This window comes from Eupeodes corollae, chromosome 2, assembly GCF_945859685.1.
Source record: "Eupeodes corollae chromosome 2, idEupCoro1.1, whole genome shotgun sequence".
Classification (NCBI taxonomy): domain Eukaryota; kingdom Metazoa; phylum Arthropoda; class Insecta; order Diptera; family Syrphidae; genus Eupeodes; species Eupeodes corollae.
The window spans coordinates 132854185-132881982 of record NC_079148.1 but is presented as its reverse complement, the minus strand read 5'-3'; the positions used below and the strand labels follow the sequence as shown (position 1 = coordinate 132881982).

The following is a 27798-nucleotide window of genomic DNA, read 5'->3' as shown; positions in this document are numbered from 1 at the left end:
GCCATCTGTAGTCAACTTAACTCAACATAAAACTTAACGAATTCTTCAACAACAACAGACTTTCTATGGAAACCATAAGTTTATTTTGAATAACAAGTTTTATTGTTGAATCGGCATCATAGAAAACCGCATTTTTACACATATGAACATTTTTATTTCGTAATAACATAAACAATAAATTTAATATTTTACATAGAATTAAAAAAAAACTCTTCAATAATGTGATTTTTATAACAAATCGGAAAATATATTATGTATTCATATGTAACTGAGTAATCTGTCAGAATTAAAATTTTAAAAAACTTCATAACCTAAAACCAAGAAAATGCCAACCTGCCCACCACGAACCTTGACCAAAAGTGGCCTGGACCAAAGAATTGGCGATGGTGCCAGTGGAGATGCCAAAATTATGTCCAAATCAGATTGTGCCCCATGCAATACTAATCGACCCAAATACCAATGGTGTAGTGCCCCGAAATCATTTTACGATGTCAAAAAATTCACAAGAACCTTATCCACCGAAAAGTAAGTCGAAAATTCTTTATTTCCAATACCATAACTATCTAAAAAAAATGCGTACGGTAGAATTAATTATAATGAAGACAATAAATAGGAAGTTCGTTGACACTATCCCTACCGGCAGGAGGTGGTCGATCCAAAGGAAAAAGACATTTCTTATTGTGAGAATAAATATTTGAATAGCTCCTTGTAAAGCTTCTATACCTTAAGTAGGAGCAATTTGTAAGGAGTTTTTTTGTTTTTGATGACGACCCGTGAATAATTCAATCCAATCGTCGTCGTCGGAAGTTTGGGTCAGGATGTCATTACCTTACCAATCCAATATGGGAATGCCACAGTATTATTTGTTTCTGGTAATTGTGGAATATTAATAAAATTGCGTGGCCGGTGTTATTTTATGATTCCTTTGTGCAAGAAATGAAAGGATATAAAGATTGTAAGCAGTTCCATTAATGCACAACTGCTATTAGAAACTACTTGTGAACTTGTCAATTCTTACATTTTTTTATCCGTGTTTTTTTTTTGCACGCAATAAAACCAAAGGTATTCTATATCACGCAGTTTCGTGTTGCTGACAAATTGTTAAAGTGATTATGCAAGTAAATGATTCTAATATAGCTTGAAGGACAAGAACTTTGACTGAATTAAGGATTAATGTTTGATTCAAGGGTAAATGCTTAGAATTAAATTGTTTTCTTTTGAAATACATGCATAGTTAGTATAAATAACTTTTAGACAATAACATCTTGAATTATTTAATGTCTTTCTTTGAAGCAGGCCTATGTTTCCTTAAAGAAATTGACATTGACATTGGAAATCGTTTGAATGTCAATGTTTTTAAGGATATTAATTTTAATTTTAGGTTACAATCAAGACAATAATCAATTTTAATTGAATTTAAGAAACAACTTAATCGTACTTGTTTAATAGTGATAGAACCGAAAACTTCCCATCCCGTCTGCCGAAATGTCTTGCTTAAAAGCTTTGTAAGTTTTCGTGTTTTGTTAAAAAAGTTTTCAGTCAGAATTATTCTAAAAAAATAAAAATTACCAACAAAACTTTGCATATAGTTCGATTTCAAAATCTATTTTTGTTAACGAGATTTTTAGTCGTAAATCAATTTTTAACAATTTTAGTAAAGCACTATTCACATGAGCGCGACCAACGACCAACGAATGAACGAATATTCGTCGATTTTGACATTTCTTTCACATGAGAGTTTTTAATCTGTCACGAATGAAGTTTGACAAGGAGCCACAGACGAACACCCTTCACCACCGAAGACAAAACAAGAACTATATTTTTAGGTTAAGTACGCGCGATTATTGTATTCGTTGCGAGTGTGGATAATGTGGAACGCGAATAAAATTTGACAGTTCGTATCATTTCAAATTCCCAAAGATTCAGGTTTACTGTCTAAAAAGAAATCAGTTGAAATTAACTTATTTGAAGAGATATTTTATGTAAATTACCTTTTTGAATGTGAATATTTTGGAAAGCAAGTAACGCATAGCTGGGGTTTGTTGGGGCACTCTGGACAAAATGTTGTTGTTCTTTTTATGCTGTTCCTAGCAGTTTTTCTATCAGAGGATTTTTTTGTTTGGGCATAACACAAAACGCAAGCCCGTCTTATGGTTTTACCATTTGCATCCTTTCTTTTTTCAATATAATGTTTCTTTGAAGCAACGGGTTGTGGAGAAAGAAGATCCAATAATCCTTCAGCAACCTGCTCTCGAAATTTTCTAATTTGCATAACACTTTTCGTGGCTTTTTTGTAAACTAAAAAAGCATTTACAACTGCCATTCCCAGCAAAAATTCAATGGCAACTTTTCTGTACCACTTGAGACCTCTTCTCAGTGTCGTAGCATATGAAGCCATTTGCTCCGATAGATCAATGCCCGACTTGCCTTTGTTATATTCAATAATAGCAAGAGGCTTTTCACGATTTCCCTGGCGTCGGTTTATTCTCCTGCCTCTACTGGTGGATGGAATATTTGGGTCAGGAATCGATTGGTCAGATACGGCAGCCATAACAGGAGCATGGTTTGTCGATAGCATCCTGACATCTCGGGTGTCCTTCCACTTTAGAACAACAATGCCGATTTCTTCCTCACGTGCTACCATTTCTCCTCTCTTTGGCTGTGCATTCATAACCTCTTTTGGGCAGAATTTTTTGTTCGCTCGAAGTGTCCCAACTACATGCGTTTTTTGGTCAAGCATGGAGCGTGCCAGTTCGTAGCTCGTATAAAAATTGTCAACAAATAGAGTGCGACCTTCTCCTTTCAATGAAGAACTTAGTTCTTCACAAACATTTTTTGCCAAACCAACTTCTCGAACACCTGTAGAGCTTTTGCCGGAGTAAATTTTAGTAGACCAAGTGAATCCTTCTGTCGAGCAAAGTTTGAATAACTTAATACCATAAGGATAAGCTTTGTTTGGTATATATTGTCGGAAGACTAGCCTGCCTCTCCAAGGAATTACCGTTTCATCTATTACCATATTTTCTCCGGGTATAATCACCCTCTGAAACAGCGTCTGCAGCATGTCCAGAAGACGTTTTAGTTTTCCAATTCTATCTCCTGCCGCTATGGACGTGTTGTCAGTAAAATGAATGAAGTTTAGAAGAAGTTGAAACCGATTTCTGGACATAGTTTTAGCAGGAATGCCAAAATTGTAAAGGTTTTTCTTCGACCAATAGTCTTCCAACACCTTTACGAGGCCCATCCACAGTAAAAGCCCGAGGAATTTTCTTATCTCTGTGGAACCCATTTCTTCTTTCTTGATGCACGAGTTATTGGAACGCGATGTATTTGCTGCTCTGCATACCTATTTGTTTCCAAAACTATAAGTTGTATAACCTCCTCATCAACAAAAAGGTAAAAGGCTTCAAGGCAGCTTATAGTTGAAGGCACGTCTATTAGGAAACCGGACTTTCCAGTGAAAGTAAAGGTTTTTTGGCCGGAAGAAATCTCCATCCAGCGTACATTGTCACTTGTATCAATCAGGGTTGGTGTTTCCTCGGTTTCTTCAAGCATCGCTTCCTCATCACCTTCTAGAATTTCCGCATCAACCGCGTTCAAATCTTCATGTTCCGAGTCGGTATCTGAGTTAGGATCATCGTTTGGTAGCCAATTATCATCAAAGTCCAAATCGTCGCTTGAAAAATCTTCTTCACTTTCTTCCATTTCTGGTTCCCGCTCCACCTCATTTTCATTCAAATTTTGTCTTTCCATTTCAAATGCTTATTTTTCAGAAAACTATAACTGTACGAATATTATTGACGACTTGCGCAATCACTTATGTAGCACTTACTAAAAACACAGGAGATAATACGAGACAACACGAAGAAACTACTGTCGTACGTTTTTGTGCGAACGTGGCTCCAACGAGTATAATTTATTTTATGGGGCCACGTAGTACGAAAACGTGCGACACACAAATACCGTTAAAATTTCACAGTTATGATGACAAAAAAGTAGGAATTAGTTGGAAACTTCTTTTTAGGTACTAAGATACAGAAAAATGAAAAAAAAAAATGCTTTGGCCTGGCGTAAGCCATAATGTTCATATCGCTTGGCAGTCAATGTGTTAATATACTAGCTGACCCGGCAGACTTTGTACTGCCTCAATCGATAAATAAAAAACCTAAACTATTGTTTAAATTAATTTCAAAACAAAAAAAAACGTATTGAATAAAAAAACATTTTTTAACGAAGCATGACGTATAATTGTCCATGCGCGAAACAGTGAAACTGCAAGCTGATTCCGCAAACTTCTTAAGACTGTCCTTTCCATTTATTTACTGTCATCGCAAGGGCCAGACGTACTGGAAATTGTAAGCGTTTAAAATCGAATGGTAAATCCGTTGGAATCATTGGTATTCGCGAGATCAAGACATACTCTCCTTTGTATTTTCATTTTTGGATTGTTGCCTCAATGACGTTATTCATCAGCTTTTTCACAGCCAGTTTTGTTCCATTGCATAGTCGAGGTTGATTAATGCTACGCAACATGATGACAACTGATCCTACTTTTAACCGCAAATTGTGGGGTGGTAATCCAGGCAATTCCAGTGAATTTAAAAACTCCGTGGGATAGTTGACTACGTCATCTTGGTTCATAACGATGTCGATGGTTTTGAAGGAAACCAACTGTCCTAGAAGAAAATTCTGAATGGTCGCATTGAGATCTTCGACATCTTTATTTTTTATTAAACTTTTGCGTTACATCTGGGAAAACACGCTGAATAAGCTCCTCTTTTGAATCTGTGATGTGACAGAAATCTGTGATAAATCTGGTCGAGCAACTTTATTATTTCCAATATCTAACAACTGCTTCGCAAACACATTTGCAGTTTCATCATGTTGCAAAAATACTCGCATGTTAGTTGTTAATTGGAGAGTCTTTACGTGCTGCCACAAATTCGATGATCTTAGGCATGCATTTAGTTCATCAGCAACAGTTGATCGGGGAATAGCTGGAAGAGTCTGGCGAAAATCACCTGACAACAGAATCATGGCCTCACCAAAAATATTTTGGTTGTCATGAAGATCTTTCAATGTTCTGTCCAGCCAGTGCCTCCAGTGAACTCTTATGGGCCATTGTGCGTTCATTCCAAACAATTAATTTGCATACCTGTAGGATCTTGGGCATTGTCCTATTTTTGGCGATGTTGCTAATTGGTGTTTCGGTGATTTGCATGTTTAATGGTAATTTCTAGACAGAATGCGTAGTTCGTCCGCCTTCTAGCAGAGTTGCAGCTATTCCAGATGAAGACAACGCCAACTTAAGTCAGGTTGTCTTCTCCTCGGCATCGTAATGTATTTAATCAAAGTGAGAAAATTTCTCGTTCACTTAACAGTAAAGTGTCACTATCACAGAATCTCAATAAAAAAAAGAGCACACTACTTGGAATGCCACTATCACAAAGGATCACAAAAGTAAAAAAAGTTCTCGCGCACGTAACGGTAATCGTCACTCACAAAGATAGAAGGATGCGCTCATAGAATATCGTAACTATATCGTAAGTCAATCGTAATACTTTTTTCCGTGCTCTAATTTTTGTTTACGTTTTCTGAAGTGCGACAGAATGATTGACATATTATTTGATTGTCAAATCTAATGTCAAATATTGTGGTTGTGTTCAGAAACTTAATTTTTGACAAAACTTAAGATTTATCAAACTTAAAAAAATAATCTGATACAGTTACAACTGAAGTTAGCTAAAATTAAGTTTCGCGAAGCGAAGAATTTAGAAAAATGTCTTCAAACGTATATAAACTCACATTTTATAATTCATTCGTCGTTCGTTGGTCGCGCTCATGTGAATACTACTTAACATTTGTTGCATTTTTATAAAAAAAAATGTATTGATAAAAGAAGATAAAATTAGTTTGAAGCCGTTTTTTTTTAATTTTTGAAAGGATATTTTAGCCTAGAGTACATTTTTATCAAGTGTTGGCTTGTTTTTATTTTTTGTAAAAAAAAAACTGTCAATTCAATTTTTCTCAAAATTCTACCAGATGTCAAAAACGTTATTTTGCATTTTTCTGCTTTATTATTTAAAAAAATGTATTTGAAGTCGATATCTCTATTGGTTCTAGAGCTTTAGAGGACGAAAAAACTTCTCCGTTCGAACGTACGTACACACGCACGCACTTACATCTCTCTAAAAAATTTGTATTTAAACTCTACGCACCTTTTTCAATTCGATAAATTGGAACGATTTCAATAACTTTTTATGGGAAGTTACAAATTTTAGAAATTTTTCAACATTAATGAACAAAAATACATATACATATATAAGTATTTTAGGTTAAGACAAGATTCGAATGTAAGATTTAGGTCAGGTTTTCTGAAGACAATAATGACTACTACAACTGAAGTCAGATCTGCATTCTTAATAAATATAAAATAAAGAAGAAGCTGGGATGCTACCCACATTAAAGCATCTTGCACATGCTAGGAACTGTAGATGTTCGGATATTTTGACTTTTCTTTCACATGAGCTTTATTTCTATTCGCAGACAGCAACGAATGTTAATTCATATAATTACCCTTTTCCCCATATTTTCTTCAGCCATGATCTTTCACACAAAAACAACTTTGAGGTTAAGTTGCACGCGAACAATTTATTCTTTGCAGTGTGGATGGTATGTGGAACGCGAATAGAGTTTGACAGTTCGTAGCAACCACACTGCAATTCGTTACTACCAAATTGTTTTTACAAAATTGTCTTGTTTTAGAGAACAACATAAAAACTTTGTTATACTTACATAAGTGTCAATTAGTTTCTTATAATTTGAATGTGTTTTTGTCTGAAATTGACTTTTTGAAATGTGTATGTCATCGAGTCACACAGTTCTGTTGATGGAGTCTTCAAGAAGCTGAACACATTTTTTCTTTTTTTTTTTATTTTTTCATTTATTATATATTTTCGTCTCTTTCCTTTAGAAAGTCAGGTAGAATAAAATTATCTTGCATTTCCAAAACCACATTTTACAAAATTTAAATTTTCATTTTGCAATTCATGTTGTTGCACGCATTACATAGTCTTACCAAATTGTGAGTAAATTTTTTGAGGTTAGTTAAAATCAAAAATTAAGTTGTAATTTTTTAGAAATAAAATTGTATTTGATTTGAATTTATTATTTGGGACGGCGCGGCGCAACAACAGTGTAAAATCACGTTTGTTCGTCCATTCGTTGTTCGCACTCATGTGCAAGGCCCTTAAAAGCTTCCCATTCGTGTCCATCTGTCAATTTAGTTTAAAACCTAAACACAATATTAATAATAACATTTTGTGCGAGTTACAAAAATTTGAAGTCAATATCTCTCTTTGTTTGTCAGTTTTTTGTTGTTTTTGTAGATTTTCATCTTTTTTTTAAAAAAGTTTTCGATTGAATTTTTCTAAAGAATCACTAAAAGTTAGCAACAATATATTGCATGCGTATTATTAATTAAGCTTGATTTCAATATCTGTTTGTTGTTCCCAAAACTTTTAATTAAAAACCAATTTTTATATCAACTCTAGCAGAATTTTTGAAAGTTTTTATTTGTTAAGCAAGACAGATTTAATTTTTCTAAGACCAATAAATAACTTTAATTTTCACCAACAATTAGTAGTTTTTTTAGGTTTTTATTTTTTGTAAAAAATTCGATTTTTCTCAAAATTGTACTAATACTTTTCACTTTGCAACTTTTCAAAAAAAATAATATCCTGCAAAGTTAAGTGCAAAGTGTTTCACAAAATTTGCAAAGTGAAAGTCTTTTTTTTTGGAAAAGTAAAAGTGTTCTACCAATTTAAAACACAACTTTGCAATTGATTTGTATTTTGAAAAGTAGCAAAATAAATCTTGGATTATGTTTATTAAGATGAAATATGCATTGACATTGAAACAAATTGCTGAATCAATATCTATCATGGTACTGTCAACACATCAGGAAATCCTCCTTGGGAAAAAGTTTTCGAGGCTGTGTCTGAACAATGTCCGTGTTTTGTTGGAAAATCTATCAAGAGTATAGTAGTATGAATACTACCGATAAAAGTTAAAGTAGAATCTTACTTCGGATGGGTTTTTTGCAATTATACTAGGCTCAAATGGATCTTATGTCATTTCGTTCTCAAATGTTGTTGGCAGATTTCGTTGAGTGGTTGTGCATTTGGAATCATGTGTTTTACATTGGCGAAAAAAAATCAATCTGTTACTGTTGATATTATTTAGTTTTGTTAATAAAAATGCACGAACTGGGCTTATTTTTCCAAAATAGAAAAGATAATTATGTTTTGCTATGTTTCCACCAAAGGTTTATCTCAGTTTAGATTAAATAAATCTTTTTGGTGTTTCCACCGCACAAGTAAATCTAAAAATGATTAAGTTTAACAGCATTTTCAAAAATGCAAATGGTGTTTCAATGTTTCTTATGAAGTGCAAGTGAGATAGTTTGATTCATGTTAAAAAAGTGAAGCACTGAATAGTTCAGCAACATATAAGAATATCCTACTTACTCCATGTGGATTTTTTTTTTATTTGATTGAAACAAAACTAAATTTTTTGTACAGATAACAGACCATAGTGCACTATCTGTAAAACCAACTCCTCCACACAGGTTGTCTTTCACAAATTTTGAATCGACTCCTATCCTCGACCGGAATCGAGCTCATTTCAAGCTCGCTTCAATACCACATGTTAATGTAGTAGTCTGCGAACAAACCCCCTTCTTGAAGTTTTTATTTTATGTCAAAGCTGCAGTTGTCAAATGAACTATTTTTATAGAATCTCAATTTCCAGATGTTTTCTTACCATTTCTTCTTGAAAACTGTCCGTTTTATTAGTTTTAGTTATTTTTTTGTTTGCTGAAGTTAATTTTAACTTTTGATTTTTACAAAACTTTCTTCTACTTGTGTGTTTTTCTGTATTATTATTCTGACAGACCTTCTTTCAGTTGCACCAATTTTTAAATACAAAAATCTGGCTACTGCCGAAGCGTTTTCTTGGGAATTTTCGACTATAATATTTAGAATGCCAAAAAAACATGGCAAATTTTGTGACCAGGAAATGGTGTTAGAGAGAAATTCATCAATCATAATATTCGACACTCGATGAACTACTCTGCAGACGGTTGTTTTGCTTATTCCGTGCAAAGATGCTACACCGTGATATTGGGCTCCAGCCTAATGTATTGTACACAAAAGTTGTTGCAAGGTACTTAAACGCATATTCCTTTAAAGATATAACTTATAGCTTGGGTCGATAATTCATTATTGAAATAGTAAGCTTCTAACGGTAATTGGTGATTGAGGTTCCTATAGATGTTCCTGGAGGATGTTGACGAAGCTTTAGAGAGATGCTGATTGTAGTTTCTTTCATCAATTTCAGCAGTAACACTTGCAAACATAGTGTTGAATTTGGTAATCTAAAATAGCGTTCGAAAAAAAGTCTTTGAATTGCTTCAAACTCCTCGACAGCCTATTATCCAAAAACTTGAGCACCGTAGCACATACAAGTGTTGACAGTTGCTTCAAGAACCCGATATTTTGACACAAGATCGATTTTTGGATTGGCAAAAAAACTTTCGCCATAATAAATTCAACGCAATTTAAGACTCTATGCTTTTTTGTTTGACATGCTTAGAAAAATTTAAATTATGCGCAAGCAAAACTCCAAGATATTTAAACTCTTTTACTACACTTCAATACGTTCATTATCGAGTGACCAATTCTTTTCCAGCAGCCTTCTTTTTTGAGGCGCTTCAAAAATCATTATTTTCGTTTTGTTTGTGTTAACATGCAAGCCCCACTTTTCGTAGAGGGAGTTCAATCTGTTTATTTGTAGCTGTAGAGTGAAAGAATTTTCTGCTAGTACAACTAAATCGTCTGCGTGTAGCAAAACTTTCACTTGAATATTGACAAAGCAAACCTTATTGGGCTCAAAATGCAGCCTTGTGGAACTCCCGCTGTTGTTTCAAAACAATCCGAAAACTCTGATCCATCCCATACAGAGGCGCTTGATGACTCCAAAAATTTAAAATACATCATCAGGATTTTTACGAGAGATCCCTTGTAATGAGAGCTTTACATCAAATCCTGTCTGTTGACCTCATCAAATGCTGCTTTGAAATCTACAAAATAAGCATACAATTTCTTTTTCTTTTCAATAGACTTCCTGGCAATACTGGTAAGTGCGAAAATTTGATCCATCGTAGAAAAGCCCGACGAAAACCAGCTTAAAACTTGCTTAGACGATTAGTGTTTTCGATCCACTTAGTGAGCCTATCGTACAGAATTGAAGTCAGAATTTTCCTCATTTTCCTCCTTTCTTGAAAATTTCAAAATAAAAGGCTTTATTAAAGTTTTTTGATCAGTGCTGTTTTTGTAAACCTTGACAGGAATCCCCTCTATGCCTGGAGCTATGTTATTCCTTGACTTACTCAAACTTGTTTCCTGATCACTCCAAGATATTGGATTATGTAATTCACTGACTGTGAAGGTGGGAAGTGCGTAGGAGGAATAATGTTGATTCTCATCGACCGACAAAAGTGTTTTAAAATGAGCAACAAGTGTCTCAGCTCCAAGAGTATTTACCTTATTTCTATTACGTCCACCCAATTCTTGAACAATATTTTTGAAAATTAAATCGTTGGTGGATGTAAACAATTTTAAATACACAAATGATAATCTACGTAATCTTTTGCAATCGCTATCGAACCATACGTTTCCAAGATTAAACCGTGAGTTGGGGTTGTTATTAGGTGACTGAGCGGACGCTTTAATAATTCGTATTAAATGCTCATCATACTGCTCTAATCTGCTTAAGGGATCAGTATAGGAAGAGAGTTACACTGTCGGTTTACGAGATTTATAGAGTTGAGCATTTTTCTCATTCCAATTCAATTTCAAAAATTTGTTTAAATTACTTTGTGAAACATTATTGATGAACTGAGATTCAATTACTAGGCAAATGTACTGAAATATTTGCCAATTCCATTTTGAAATCTGTAATTGTATTCCGCCAATCTAGTTAGTTAGTTAGTTTTGTATTTGAAGACAACGGTGAATGGGTGCAAAACAAGATTTCCGTTGATATCAGTTTTTATAAGCGAATTTTGTTTAGCGATCAATCTCACATTTAGTTGAATTGATACGTCAAAAAACCAAATTGACGTATTTTGAGTGATCATTATCCTTAGGTGCATAAACTCACTGTTTGGGTTGCCAGAATAATTTGTCCTTACTTTTTAAAAACGATTGCCACCAATTGTGACCAACCGTGATGTTCAGGAGCTGTGGTTTCAACAAAACGTCACTGTGCAAAACTTTACACAGCTTTCGTCATGCTACAATTTGTTTATTTATTAAAGAAAACTTTTGATAGCCGCATAGTTTCAAGTTACGGACCTGTGATTATACTTCCTAGATGGTATGCGACTCAACGCCTCTTGATTATTTCCTCGCTAGTTTAAATCGATAAACCCAAAACAATTTACCACTTTGACAACATTCGCTGCGTCATTGCCAGAAATGTTGGAAAAAGTCAAACAAAATTAAACATCCAGATTAGACTCCGTCTTAAATTATAATAATAATAAATAAAAAAAGCAATTTTTCTACGTGGTTATTTTGGAATTTATTAAAATTAGGAATTTGGAATTTATTAGACTCTGGGTCCACCCCCCCCCCCCCCCCCCTCCCTGACATACTCTCACAAAGGAATTGTTGAGAGTTATAAGTCATTAGGCTCCGTTGTCTGTTGCGCCACTTATTTATTATTTATTAAAAAATCGGAAGAGCCCAACCGCTTTAGGCGATTTGGTTCAGGGAGCCATCTGACTTAATACTCAATAAGCAGCTTAATATAAGTTTACAGTCGGAAATTGAACCCGATATTTTCCCAGAATTGACACCAACTCACTAGAAATGGCATTGTTCCATTTTTGAGTGTCCACATTTTAAGCTTTCTAAGAAGAATATCCCGTGGCATGATGATTATGGCTGAATCACAAACACGCTTCAGCGCTTCGACTTCAACTGAATTTTACGAGCTCCCCATAGGAATTAAATGCATGCTATCACAATGAAGCTTCAACCTCACGTTTCGTTTGACAATCGTAAGGAAAAGAACGTAATGTTACGTAATGTCGAAGCTCTAGCTCAAATTTGCTGAACATTTACTTTGTCTGACAGCTCAACAGCTGCAAAAATGTCAACAAACAAAATATTTGGTCTTTGGAGGGATGAAATAATAGAAATGTCATTTAAAGCAACCTTGAAGCAGGTCTACCGTAACGCAGACGAAGCGGAAGCTGAAGCGTGTTTGTGATTAGTGCGTTGGACTGTCATGCGAGTTGTCTTGGGTTCGATCCCTGCCTGTGCCACCTAAAATTTTATTCACGGGTACTACCTCTTGAGAGGAATTGACAAATTCTCCAAGATTAAAGGCCCAACTATAATTGGCAGGAGCAAATATAATCTTATGTCAAATACGCAACGAAAATTCACTTAAGTTTGTGAAATTACTGCGAATAGCAATTTTGCTCACGTATCTACATGTCAGATTTTTACTAATGCTGCGAACGACTATGACCGCTCTTGCTTAAGTTTTCTTAAGTTAACGAAACGGAGAAAAATTGAACGAAACGGAGCTAGACTCCATTATGTTCACTCGTATTGAGATTCTTTGTATTCGCACGTTTACTTGTGCGCGCATATGCTAGCTTATGCCTATTAAAGTTGGGGCTTAATTGTTGACATAAAAAATTGCTTTGCAAATAAGTCGTTTGGATTTGGTATATAAATGTATAAATTCAAAAATCATTTCAACTCGAAGTGGAAGTGGAGTTTTTAGACAAGTTTTGGAAACTTTAATATTTATACTAGAAGAAATATACGGCCACACACATTTTTCCAATGGATTGTTGGGAAAGGTAAAATTTGTTATTTTTTTCAAGTAAGGTAACTAAAAGAAGACCAGAAAGATAGATGCAATTATTGCCAAAACTCCTAAGTAAAATTAAAAAACAATTTCAAAACAAAAGCATCAGCAAAGTACTAATGTTCATTTTGTCCTCCTCCAGGAGCCTTCATTGTTCATTGAATTCAAATACTATAATTTTTAATAATTAGGTATGTTAAATCCATCAGAAGGTCTTATGGAAACAAATTTGTGCTTATGTACTGCATAATTAAAAAAAACAACACCTTATATCGATCAAGACATGCCAACACTTGCCGTTACTCTGTTCTACTAATCTATAAATTAACATAATTTATCTAATCACATATACTTTTCTTACCCTTCAAGGCTATTCATAAGTATTTACACCTTTCTCCATATATAAAACTTATAATTCTCAATCTACCAAAAAGCTGCTGAATAGTTGCCTAGAAGGTTAAGCAATAAATCCAGTAGGTACCCCATTCCTTGGTCTATTTTTAACACCCTTTATATATAGCACTAAAATGGACATTTTATACTTAAAGTTGACAAGTTACACCAACACCGCAACCACCGACTCAATTTGATGACATAAACGAAACAATTTGATTTATAAAAATCTACATGTTAGCCAATAGGAGAGGACAAATTTTCAAGCTCACGTTGCGAGGCTTATAAAAATTAAAAAAAAATATATATATTTCTTCAAATAAATTGGCTATTTAACCTTTTCGCCTTGGCAAAGGTTAATATTACTACGACTTCACATATTAAAGCTAGAAGAAATTTTATGAAAATATTCCCTCTATCGGAGAGCCATACACTTCATAACGTCCTGACAGCCGGACACACGCCACGCACCCCATGACCATTATGGTTAAGGTTTGAATATAAAAAAACAATTTATTTTATACCAAAAAATGTCGTATGAGTCTTGCCATAACCAACTTTGGCAGGATTCCTTCACATCGTGAAACTATCGTAAAAGTTAAAGCTTTTTCTCTCTCTCTCTCTCTCTGTGAATCGAAATGACCATCCCTTAGACCACATGCGCTAAATTCACTGTGACCACTAAATATGTGCTTTGGTCGATTTGTTTTGGTCATTCGTTTTCTAACGGTTGTCCTTTAAAGCCACTCGCCACTGGTTTATTTTGGCCGCGGAAAATTTATATCGATTAAACCAAAAATTGAGTTTTTCATTTTGTTAAGAACGTTTTATTTTTTCTTACAAAAACGTGTGTTTTTCTTCTACATTAAATATAATTACTAAAAAAAAACAATATGTAAACTCCCCCTTAAAGTGATCGTAGTGCATATACAAAATGGGAAGTCTTCAACGAATCGCTTAGACAATTTTTGCAAAACAAATTATGTCGAATGCGATCAATGAACTCTCAACAAAAAACCTCACCTCCTCCAAATCCCTGCCCAAAAGTCCAAATCTTCCCCAAGAAAGTCCAAAGACCTCCCCTCAATTAGCCCTAACAAACAAATACCCATCTGAAACCTCAATAACAACATCACCAGAAACAGCAACAGCAACAAAGCCGACTCCAAGCACAACCAACGTAGTCATCCCGATTCCATCGTTTACGGTCCTCAATAACGACACTTTAGCCATTTCGGGCAAACCAAACGCCATAGTGCGACCCACCCGGCGTATAGCGCCCCTAGCCGGGCCAAACGAATCTGCCGACCATTTGACCACTCCAAACAATGGTGAGGAGGTTGAGACGTTCGCAAAAGCGCTAAACCGAAAATTAAAACGATTGCGTAACGCGACTGGCACTCACCTAAAGTCATCGCACTCTTCGACCAATGTACGTATAATTCAATTGTTGGAGAAGGTCCTTGTACTGCTTGTGTTGTGTTTTGTGTTTTTGTTTTGCCAAGATGTCCTTTTTCAATACTCGTACATATATGAATTTTCAGGGAAGCTTTGCTGATTCTATTAACAAACGCCCCCTTTTCATTACCACCGTCCCCACGGGAGTATTCTTACCTCCGGCGAAAGAGACGCCAGTCTTACCTTCAAAACGTGTTTATGCATTTTCCACCCATCCTCGGGTATACGAGTATGCCAATTCTAAAGGCTACAAGGACAAGTTGGACAGTACGATTAAAGGTCCTGATAAGGAACTTCTAACAACACGTTTGCATGGAATTAGAGCATTCAGTCATTTTTTGAGCGGTGGACTTAAAAAAAGGTAAAATGGGTTTTTAGTTTGTTTTTCTTTTTCTTTCTTTTTTTTTAATTTAAAATTGAAAATGTATTTAAAAAAAAGTTGTTCGGGTCACAATATATGCAGTGTAGAGTCATATGAGGGATATTGGATATGAACGTTCACACAAATACGAACCGCCTTGACTTGATTTACAAAATGCTGACAGGTCTTTTGTAACTGTTGGTGGGTAATTTTAAACATGGACGTTGACCATTTTGAGGAAATTACTTTGGCACTACTTTAGTGTTGAAATTAAAAAAAAAAACAATTTGATATGAATTAATTACTTACCAACAGTTGAGTCAGTAGGTTAAGAGGGATATACATAAATACAAAAATAGATTTTAATTTGTTCAACTTATCTGCGTAGATCAAATGTAATAAATCATAATTTTTCTTAGACCTTCATTCTTAAAATTTAAAATGTGATTTTTATCAGAAAATTATTCGGAAGCAACTAATGGAATGCAGCGCACTTGCTAATGTTGTATTTCGTGCAGGTAATTTATTGGAGGAAGGAAAAAGGGGTAAAACAAATTAATTTGGTTGCATATGAGCTCAGTTTTAGTAACTGTAACTAAGTAATACTAAAATAAACAATAAGTAAATGAATATTTTCAAATGTCCCTTATTTGTTAAAAAAAATGGTACGGATACGAAAATCCATACTAATATTATAAAGTTCAAGAGTTTGCTTGCTTGTTTGTTTGTTTGATTGAACGCGCTTATCTCAGGAACTCCTGGTTCGATTAGAAAAATTCTTTCAGTGTTAGATAGCCTATTTAAAATAAATTTGTATAGGCTATGGGGCGCAGCTAGTGTATTCATATACGTTTCTAGGTTAGGTTAGGTTAGGTTATAGTGGCTGTCCAAGATGGAAACGGACACACTTAGGCCAGTTTAATAGCCCATTGTGATACCACATGAATCTTGAGGCTTCCTCCTAAGCTCAATGGAACGTGAGAGGCTGATTATACTGATATGATTTAGATCGTTTACATCGTTAAAGAAGAATTCTCCTAGGTAATTCTTGCGTTTTCGAGCTAGAGCAGGACATGTGCAGAGAAGATGAAGAACCGTTTCTTCCTCTTCCTCGTCCATACAGCTTCTGCAAAAGTCATTTGAGAATACGCCTAGTCTCGTGGCGTGCTTTCCTATTAGACAGTGTCCGGTTATGACACCTATTATCGAGCTTATATGCGATCTGCTTAGAGAGAGCAAGCACCTTGAACGTTTTAAATCCAGTGTTGGCCAGATGTTTTTTGTGGCTTGACACGTGGTGATGTTGGTCCACCTGGTGCCTGCCCTCCTCGCAGCGTCTTGCATTAGTAGCAGTTTACAAGTAGCGATTGGTATGCCAGTTCTTGCCAAACGTGGTAGGATGGGCTGTACTGTACCGTTCCTGGCGAGTTCATCTGCCTTACAGTTACCTGGAATGTCTCTATGGCCCGGCACCCAGCAAAGATGAATATTAAACTGTTGCGCCATCTCCATTAGAGATGATCGACTGTTATGGACTGTTTTAGAGTTTGTAGAGACAGAGTCCAGAGATTTGATAGCGGCCTGGCTGTCGGAGAAAATACGGATATCAGATGTTGATATCACGTTTTCTTTGAGCCAAGACAAGACTTCCTTAATCGCCAAAAGTTCCGCCTGGAACACGCTACAATGATTGGGAAGGCGGAATGAGAGACTTAATTTCAGTCGTTCAGAGTACACACCACCACCAACCCCTTCTTTGGTTTTTGAGCCATCTGTGTAAAAGTGGATTGACTCATCCTCTAAGAATGTCCTATCCTCCCAAAAAGATCTGGTAGGTATAGAAATCTGGAAATTCCTGTCGAATTGTAGTTGGGAGATGGTGTAGTCTGTGTGCTTTGGGATTGATTCTAAGTACCTTAAAATTACGGAGTGGCCAATGTTATTGTTAGTCCACTGCGATGAAGCATTGAGGCGAATAGCCGGGCTCGCAGCTATTTGTTTGCTAAATATGTCAAGAGGTGTAAGGTAGAGCAAGGTGTCCAGTGCTGCAGACGGGGTCGTGCGAAGCGAGCCACTTATACATAGGCAGACTTAACATTGGACTTTATTTAACTTATCCCTGTTTATACCTTTCTCTAAAGCAGTCCACCATACTGCCACACCGTACGTTAAAATCGGTCTGATTACCGATGTGTATAGCCAATGCGTGATTCTGGGCTGTAAACCCCATTTATTACCAATAGCTTTTTTGCAAGAAAAGAGAGCTACAGTAGCTTTTTTGACTCTTTCCTGTACGTTGCGTTTCCAATTTAGTTTTTTGTCTAAGACAAGACCTAGGTATTTGGCCTCGTCTGAAAATTTTAATTGGTTTCCTTTAATGTAAGGAGGGTTGACAAATGGAATTTTGTATCTCCTCGAAAATAAGACTAGATCGGTTTTGTGTGGGTTAACACCCAGTCCACACCGATCAGCCCATAGTATTAGTCTGTCTAAGGCATTTTGTAAGAGTTCTTTTAGGATATTAAGATGCTTTCCTGAAACTGCTATAGAAACGTCGTCCGCATAAGCTATCACTCTGAAACCCTCCGCATCCAGACTAGTTAGAATTTCATTCACCACTAGGTTCCAGAGGAGCCACCTTGCGGTGTTCCTCTACTAACGAATCGTCTGCAAGAAGAGTTGCCCAGTTTTGAGTTAATTATTCTGCTATAGTAAGCATTAAATGAATTAACTCCCGAACTCTCTACATTTAGAGATGTTAGTGCAGATGTGATTGCAGATGTGTCCACGTTGTTAAAGGCACCTTCGATGTCAAGGAAAGCAACCAAAGTGAACTCTTTATGATGGGGGAATATTCGATGGTGCGTACTAAAGTGTGTAACGCTGTTTCCACCGATTTATACGTTTCTACTCAAATGAAAATTAAAATCTATATAATGTGATACATTAATAATATCCCTAAAACTGAGAGTTATGGGTTCATCAAACGCATAATTTACTCTACGAAAGTTTTCCCGGAATAAGGTTCGAATTCTTAGTTCTCTAGAAGGAACGTAAAGATTAATTAGTGATAATAAATAAGGACAATCAATATGCTATGATAAAATATCGCTGACAAAATTTATGTTAAAGCCTAGTTTGTGTACTACAAACCTTGTAAATTTTGTTGGAAATTTTCTATTCTTGTAATATGAACATTGTAATGAGGATTCCACACTAAGCGGCAATATTCCAGGATTGATCTAACATACGCCACATAAAGGGCTTTTAGTGTGTAGGGGTCCCTAAGACCAAACGAATTTTGTATTGTATTGTTTAAAGTTTAGCTTGTAATCAAAAATGACTCCAAGGTCTATTTTAATAGAAACTCTATCAAGGACATGATTTTGCATATTGTAATCGTAAACGATAGTTAACAAACGACGGGTAAACGAAAAACATGGACATTTGGATATGTTTAGGGCTAATTGGTTTTTATTTCACCAGTTGATAACATAGTTTACATCATTTTGGAGCAGTGTACAGTCTGTTAAGTTTCTTACACGTCTAAAAAATTTTAAATCATCTGCAAACATAAGACGCATTGAGTTTGTAAGGACATCAGGTCATTAATAAAAATGAGGAACAGCATTGGACCTAAATGACTCCCTTGCGGAACGTCAGAAGTTACAGAAAATGGATGCGAGGTAATCGAATCAATTGAAACAAGCTGACTTGCCATTTTAGTATGTTGGAATGAAAACATATGTTCTCTATTTTAATAAAATTGTATGATGCACCCTATCACACGCTTTTGCAAAATCGGTGTAGGTAACGTCGACTTGGTAACCCTTTTCTAATGAATTGAGAATACATATTGAGGACACATAGCTAATAGGTCGGTAGTTTTTTAGTCCTATTTTGGACCACATTTGTGAATAGGAGTAACGAAGGAAGTTTTCCATTCTGGCAAAAATACACAAAACTCTAGACAGAGCGACGGAAAATTTTTTTCAAAACAATAGGTTGAATTTAATATGGACCAAAATTATTGTCTTCAGTTAGACCAGATGTAGTACCCGAGTGTGATGGTTAGTGCGTTGGACTGTCATGTAAGGGGTCTTGGGTTCAATTTCTGCCAGTGCCATCTTACTTTTTTTACGGGTACTCCCTCTTCCGATTAATTGAAAAATCCAAATTCATGTCATGAAAAAGTGCTTTCTCAAATTAGTCGTTTGGATTCGGCATATAAACTGTAGGTCCCTTCCATCTCGGAGTAACCTGTAAGTCACTAGGCCCTGGTTCTTCATGGACTGTTGCGCCACCTAATTTATTTATAAGTTAGACAAGATAGAGCCAATTCAACATCTGATAAGGTAACACTTTAATTTCCTATGTTTAGACTGTTTAGGGACGGGCAAAATAAGTTGTTAGTGACATTACTAGAATCAATATAATTTGACTTAAAAAACTTAGCAAAGGCATCGCAGATAGTAAACTTGTTAAAGTCGAGCATAAATATTGCATACTTTTAGGTAACGCATTAGATTTTTTTTATTTTTAATGAAACTCCAAAAACATTGGGCCCTATCGTGAACGAGAATTCCCGGGAAATATTTCCCACGTTCGAAAAATTCGTATCGTGAATGATGTTCGAAATTCCCCTGAACAATATTTGCATGGGAAATTTGATGTGATTTCTCTGGAATTTTTCCGCATTTATTTTGGCGGAGAAATTAAGGCGAGACTGAGCAATGTAAGTGCAAAAACAACAATAATTTGAAGAAATTAAACGCCACAACAACAAAATGGAAAACTTGAGACTCAAAGAAATTGAATCGAAGATAAAATTTAAAGAGGACCTCATTCAAATTGAGGAAGAAAAGCTCCGAAAGAGATGCAATAATTTGTTTTGTTTTATTTTATGTAGTGAAATATTTTTATGTTTATTTTTTTTTTGTTTATTTTATTTATTTTTATTTTTTATTTTTAAAATGCAAACTCGTACTTCTTTGCTCTTCTGCGGTTTGACTTTTGATCCATTCTGGATAAAGATTTTCCTCGAAAATGTTAAGGAAGTTTGACAATACTTCTGAGAATGTTGATTGGGCAATACCTACATCGTGGTCCTTACCGACTCCTCTTTGGTACCCACCTTCAGCAAAAAAACAAAGACACGCACTTAGCCTGACGATTTTCCGCACAGCGAATGATTTTTTGCTATGGGGAAAGATTCGGAGAGGGTATCTAGCAAATATTTGAATACATTTTTATTTATTCGATAATTCTTGATAAATCTGAAACAAGAATAATTAAAAAGATAATTTGGCATATTGCAAAATATTACTCACAGTTCTTGTGGTAGCTCCAAGGGGTTGGAATTATCCCTTAACTCGCGTCTTATAGACCTGATTTCCCTTTTTTTTGTTTCTTCCTCCTCCACCGCCAGTAATACAAATCCTATGCTATGCATTTTAAAACAACAAGAATTGTTACTGTCAAAACAGTGTTTTCAGATGGAGGGACTTTTTCTTATTCAAATTCTTCAAGAGTCAAAGAGGACAATTTTATGCCAATTTTAAGGAAACAAAAGTACCATATATTTCTTTCTTCACATGAAAAAGAATGCATTTTAAATATTCCGGAACGAATAAATAAAAACATCAAAATGATTTATCCGGAATATTCTGCTGAATAAAGAAACGTAAAATGATGATTCCAAATATTGTTAATGAATAAAGAAACAAAGTTGATGTTTTAAACGATTTTACAAATTCATAATAGGGTAAATTTGTTTGGGATATTGTTTTATTGTACAGGGAATTTTAGGGAATTTCAACTTACAATTGAATTTTTTTTTAAATTAAGATCCTATGATAACACTGCACACAATTCGAAATTGAGTTCCGAAAAAAAAATTGTTTTTTCGATGTTGGTAGTTATTCCCCTGGGAAATATTTATTCCGAGAGAAATTCACGATAACTCGAAATGATTCTTGGGAATGAAACTTTTCGTGGGAAATAAAATTCCCCGGGAGATTCCCGATAAGGCCCAATATATTTTTTATATAAAATATATATATATACAAATTGTAGTACCCGTGGCATGATGGTTAGTGCGTTGTAAAAACTTGATAATTCCCAAGATTAAATAAAAGTTAAAGCCAGTGTTACATTATTATTAATATAACTCCCAATGTTGTTTTTTCTTTCAACATGTTAAAGAATTTTAAAAAGCTTTAAATTTAATTTTCATATCTAAAAGCGATCAGAATTAAAACTATACAACTGTATTGAAGTTTCTTAAGCTGTATACCAATGTATGTCTTTCTGACTTTTATTTTGTATTATTGATATTTCAAAAGCATTTAATAGGGTTTTGCATTAAGTTTTCTTATCGAAAATGCGTGCTTTCGCTTTTGATGAATCCCTCCTTCATTGGATAAGTAATTAACTTTCGCATCGTTCAATACAAGTAGTATTAAATGGGTTCAAGTCTGGAGACCACAAAATAAATGCTGGTGTACCTCAGGGTTCTGTTCTGTCGCCAACACTTTCTCATTTTTATTAATGACCTCCTGTCTGCAGCTTTTAATCCAATACATTGTTTTGCTGAGTATAGTACTCTTAGTTTTTTATATTAGTTTTCAGAATCACGTCCAACTTCTTCGGATGTGAAACTGCAACGACAAAATATGACAAGGTAATTAAATTCCCATTGCATTGTGCAATGAGGAATAAAAAACCGCGTGGAATTTAATGCTTCGAAAACTCAATGCCTACTGGTATCGTTAAAGCGATACTTCCCGTTCCATTATAAATGGACGGCACTTGCATCAATGAGACTAAACATCTAGAGATGTTTGGATTTCCTTAGGCAATGCAAGTATTTTTTCTGCCCTTCTAATCTGGTTGTACAACTCCCATCTCTGAGATGGTGCTCCTGCAACTTCCTTAAGCCTCTTGGACAGTATTTAAAGTAGAGCATTTAAATTAATTGGTGATAATATCATCATTAGTTTTTTAACATAGCTTAAACTTCGTCATAAAGTTTCATGTCTCACCCTTTTTTACCGTTAATAACTTCCCATAGGAAGTTATTGGAATGGGTCCGATTTGTCAAATTGAAAATTTTGACATTCGTCAACGTTTCAAGGTCCCTAGAGTCAAAATAAAAGATTTTTAGAAAGATTTCTGTGCGTGCGTGTGTACGTACATTCGCGACGTTTTTTTCGTTGTCGATAGCTCAAGAAACAGAGGAGATATCGACAGAGTTTTAAAGAAAACCAAAATACCGTAAATTAATTTTTTTTCTTGAAATTCCATTATTATTATTCAAATTATTAATTTGAAGTTGCTTTTGTAGTCAATATGCAAGTTGCTTTCGTTAACAGCCAACACCTTACTTTACCTAACACCTCTTGATATATTTAGCAAACAAATAGCTGCAAGCTCTGCTATTCACCTAAAAGCTTCGTCGCAATTGACTTACAACAACATTGGAAAATCCGTAATTCTTAGGTATTTAGAATCAATTCAAAGGCACACAGACTACACCATCCCTCAACTGCAATTCGACAGACACTTCCAATTCTATACCTTCCAGATTTTTCTGGGAGAATAGGGCATACAAGGAAGTCGAGTCAATCCATTTCTATACAGATGGTTCAAAAACAAAACAAGGGGTTGGTGGAGGTGTGTACTCTGAACGACTGAAACTAGGTATCTCATCTTCCCAATCATTGTAGCGTGTTCCAGGCGGAACTTTTGGCGATAAAAGAAGTCTTCTCCTGTATTTTCTCAGATAGTCAGGCTGCTACCAAATCACTGGACTCTGTCTCTACAAACTCTATAACAGTCGATCATCTCTAATAGAGATGGCACAACAGTTTAATATTCACCTTTGCTGGGTGCCGGGCCATAGAGACATTCCAGATAACTGGTACTGGCATACCAATCGCTACTTGTAAACTGCTTCTAATGCAAGACGCTGTGAGGAGGGCAAGCACCAGGTGGAACAACATCACCACGTGTCAAGTCACAAAAAACATCTGGCCAACAGTGTCTAATAGGAAAGTACGCCACGAGACTAGGCGTATTCTCAAATGACTTTTGCAGAAGCTGTATGGACGAGGAAGAGGAAGAAACGGTTCTTCATCTTCTTTGCACATGCCCTTCTCTAGCTCGAAAACGCAAGAATTACCTACGAGAATTCTTCTTTAACGATCTAAACGATCTAAATCATATCGGTATAATCAGCCTCTCACGTTTCATAAGGGACTCAAGCTGGTTCCATTAAGCTTAGCAGGAAGCCTCAAGATTCATGTGGTATCACAATGTGCCATTAAACTGGCCTAAGTGTGTCCGTTTCCATCTTGGACAGCCACTATAACCTAACCTAACCTATGAACCGAACATCAATGTTTTCCAAATTTGCTTACTATTTTTTGTAGATTTTATTTTTTTTTATAAAAAAATGTACTGTTGGATTTTTATTTAAAGAAACTACTGAATATCGAAAACAATATTTTCTGTGAAATAAGAAAGTTGGAAGACAATTTTTTTTTTGAAAAGCTTTAGTATTGTTTTTTTAAGGTTTTTTTTTAAACTGTCAATTCGATTTTTCTCAAAATTTTACGGAATGTTAACAAAAATATTTTTTAAAGAATAAAAGTAGTTCTAAGCCAATATCTTAAAGTTTTGAAAAGTAATTTGAGTCGAAAATCAATTTTTACCAACTTTTATTAATTTTTTTGTTTAGGTTTTTATTTTTTGTGAAAAAACAGTCAATTCCATTTTTTATCAAATTTGTTCCAAATATTGAAAACAATATTTTTTATAAGATAAAATAAATTTGAAGCCATAATCTTAAATGCTTGTAAAGATATTCGTGTCGAAAATCAATTTTTAAAAACTTTTGTTAAATTTTCTCTTAAGTTTAATTTTTTGTAGAAAAAACTGTTAATTCGATTTTTCTCAAAATTGTATAATCATAAAAATTAAGGTATATAAAGAATTGAGCCGTGCTTCAATTACGCTTCAATACTACATGTTAATGTAGTAGTCTACGAACGAACCCCCGTTTTGAAGTTTTTATTTTATGTCAAATTGTTTGGTTAATCTCAATTTCCAGATGGTTTCTTACTATTTCTTCATGTAAATTATTCATTTTATTAGTTTTATTTTAATTTTAGTTTTCCCTATTTAAAAAAATCTCTGCGGGGCCTATAAAAACAAAACTTCTTCTTCTGATATTTAAATAAATAAATCACTTGCAATTGTGTTTCAATTTTATTAATAATATAATAAAAGTATGAACCTTCATATGAACCACCTATCTTCTAACAGTGCCTTTAAAAAATGTCCTTGTTTAATACACTCCATTATCTGCACGAAAGCTTATTTTATTAAAAAAAAAAATAAAAACAGAAAACATGAAATCCACATGACACGAAGAATATTAATAGGCATGGAAATTTCCGGTTAAATATACATAAGATCTTAAGATAAAATTTTCAATCTGTATATAAGTTCATAAGTTTATAATTATATAAAAAAAAACTTAAACAAATAAAAAATGTTTAAATAATAAATTTACCTATTTGCAGAGAAACACCACCTCCAAGTGAACCCTACAAAAATGTGATGTTCGACCGCAGAGTAGTTCGTGGAAGCAATTTTGCCCCACCACCTGTAAGTTTATACCTTTTAATTGCAACTATATCTTTAACCTTTAAAAAACCAACAACAGATCCGCTGAAAGCTATAATTTTATTATATTCAGTAAATGTCCCTATAAAGTTACCATACGCTCTATAAAAAGAAATTAGATGCGTATGTCTATTTGTTTGTTTTTTAACTGTTGACGACTTTTGAAAAACTTTCAATTCGTTCTATTTCAGAATGGAAAATGGAAGTTTAATTTATTCAATATGCAGACACAGAGTAGAATTATAGCATAACAAGAATTTAATTAATCTAATTGAAACTAACCTATAAAACGATATAAAGGGTGTTTTTTTACTGAATAAAACTGATTTGAAATGGAGTTTACTTTTTTCGTAAGATAATCTTCTGGCATTAAAATTTTAATATGATTTTTGACATATGACCACCACGACTCCAAGGCAGTCTAATCAGGCAGCCAAAATATCTATAATTTTTTCCAACATTTATGGTAATTTATCAGCAATAACGCAGTGAATGTTGTCCTCCAAATTAATAGTTTCCGGCTTTTATAGTCATAATATAGGGATTTTACAAAACGTCAAAGATTATAGTCAAGCGGTGTTAACTCACACTATCTTGGAGTCTAATTCTTCATGATGTGACTCACTTCCTATAAAAGTGAGCTTTATTGCTAAACAAAATATTGACCATAAAACTCAATACATATTTCGAACAGAACCATTATTTCGAAAATAAATTCGCCTAATTTGGAAGAGTTGTTCAGACGTCATATCAATCTATTCATGTTTCAATTCCAAACGAACTACAAATAAATAACTTGACAGCAGACAAAATGGCCGCCTGTTAAATTAATTTGTTAATCTATTAATGTTTAAATGTCATACAAACTACAAATAATTCACTTGACAGCTAATAAAATGGCCGCCAGTTAAATTATTTTTTTAGTGTTGTTCAGGCTCCATGTCAATCTAATAAATCACTTGACAGCTGACAAAATGGCCGCCACTTTAATTAGTGTTGCCAACTTTCAGTTCAATACACTTTTAAAAAACACCCATTGCAAATGAACACACCTAAATGAATTCGATTACTTGCTGACGCTGTTGAATATAAAATCATATACGAGTACGTACAATTTCTTCATGTCATGACATCAATAAGAGGGAAACATTTTGTGAAAGTTTGTCTTTTGTCCTTTGACCTCCTTTTCGATTTACTATTTATACATTTGTTTATGTCTACATATTAATGACACATAAAGTGCACAGAATGTATCATATTGAGTTCATCTGTATCAGATATCAATTCATGAACTTTAAAGAAAAACAATGAACATAAAATTATCTGAACTTGAAGGACTTCTAACTTTAACCTAGATAGAGTTTCCCCCTTTGTTCACACTACAGAAATGGGATATCATAAAGCTTTTTGTATCATGGAGGAAAATTATCAATTCATTTATTCATATTATTCCACATCGTAAGTTTTCCTTCATCCTCTGAAAAATGAAACATATGTTAGTTATTAACTTAATATATGACAGTAACTCCTTGTTTATCTATTTTTCCGTAATGACATTCTTCTATAGCCTTGGAATCCGTATTTTGCATATGCGGGCCTCCTATCTGGAAAAGTAAGTGAGTGTTTTTGGTGATTCAAATGAATCTTGAAACACCCTCTCTTTACCGTTTATTGTTACTCGTTCGCTTTTAAAAGAAAACTTGTAGTGTTCAATATTTGTCCCACTAAAGTAAAGACAGCTAAAAATGTTTGATATTTTCCTTTTGAATTCTATTTAAGGTCGAAATCGATCCATGTATGAAGGAAGCAGAGTTCCGTCGGCGACAATGTCTGAGACAGCGATGTAAACAACGAAATCAGCGAAATGTCATTGGAACACCACCACCATTAGATGGAAGGCGACATGAAAGGGTACAAACTGAAAAATACCTAGAAGAACTCTATGACCGACCGCCCGAATACGATGCCAATACTCAGACCGATTTATTCCTTGAGCGACCGGGAACACCTCCATTCATCCCAGAAAAGGTTGGCATCGACGCTGGAACGGAAATAATTGATGGTGATCTTTTCGATTTCGACCAAGAAGTTCAACCAATTCTCGAGACTCTTGTCGGCCATTGTGTTGAACAGAGTATTCTTGAAGTCACACATGAGGAAGAGGTAGCTGAGCTTCGTAAACAGCAAGAAGAGTAAGTTATCTTTTAAAAAAAAAAAAAACAAGTTTCGGAAACATTTCTATACAAATGTTTGTTTTTTGTTATTTCTCTAGATTCCTTGCTGATAGAGAAGCTGACTTAGCAGAACTTCGTCGTTTAGAAGCTGAAGAACTTCGATTAGAAGCTGAAAAAGAGAGACGTTTACGTCAAGATTCCATTGCTAAAGAACTTGATGATAAAATGCAAAAAGGAGTCACAGCTGCAAAACTTTTACAAGGCCATATTGCCAGTCTTTTGCCAGAGGTTCTTGCTAATTTAGAACCAGCAACCGATGAAATGAGAAAGGCGGAATTGGAGAAAAAGATTTGTCCATGGCTAACGAAAGAAGTCGCTGAGGAAATTGGACAAATTATTGATTCGAGAGAAATTTTAACAGCAATTATTAAGGAAATCATTAAGCAACGTGCTGCCATCTATGCAAATTATACAGAAGATGAGCCATCACTAAATCATGAAGTTGCACAATCTTTGATGGAGGAGGAAGAGTGGCAGGAGGGGGATGGAAGAGGAGTAGCTGCAATGGAGAGTGATGTTTTGGTTGAAGATAATGATGATAATGACAAATTGTGATACAAGCTAGGAGCTCGGGGTTATGCCTTGTGACATGTTCTTTTTTTAAATTTCTTTTATAAAAAATATATTACAATTATTGTTCACAGATATACAAACATTATATTTGTAATACATATTATTCAATTAATTAATAACATTAATACAATTAATTGA

The 27798-nt window shown here is 34.6% G+C and overlaps 1 protein-coding gene across 3 annotated transcripts; it reads left to right on the top strand.

Annotated features, from left to right (window-relative positions):
* Positions 1-117: 117 nt before the first annotated feature.
* On the top strand, positions 118-27798 carry LOC129947036 (radial spoke head protein 3 homolog B). Of its 3 annotated transcripts, XM_056057468.1 has the most exons (6): positions 14059-14776; positions 14889-15163; positions 24751-24835; positions 26421-26465; positions 26633-27045; positions 27126-27798. In XM_056057468.1, the coding sequence occupies exons 1-6, from the start codon at positions 14327-14329 to the stop codon at positions 27640-27642; spliced, it is 1785 nt and encodes a 594-aa protein (XP_055913443.1). In that variant the 5' UTR covers positions 14059-14326; the 3' UTR covers positions 27643-27798. The 3 variants fall into 3 exon arrangements, with proteins under 3 accessions (XP_055913445.1, XP_055913443.1, XP_055913444.1); XM_056057470.1 differs by lacking the exons at positions 14059-14776; positions 14889-15163 and adding an exon at positions 118-525; XM_056057469.1 differs by lacking the exon at positions 26421-26465 and having other exon boundaries at positions 14060-14776.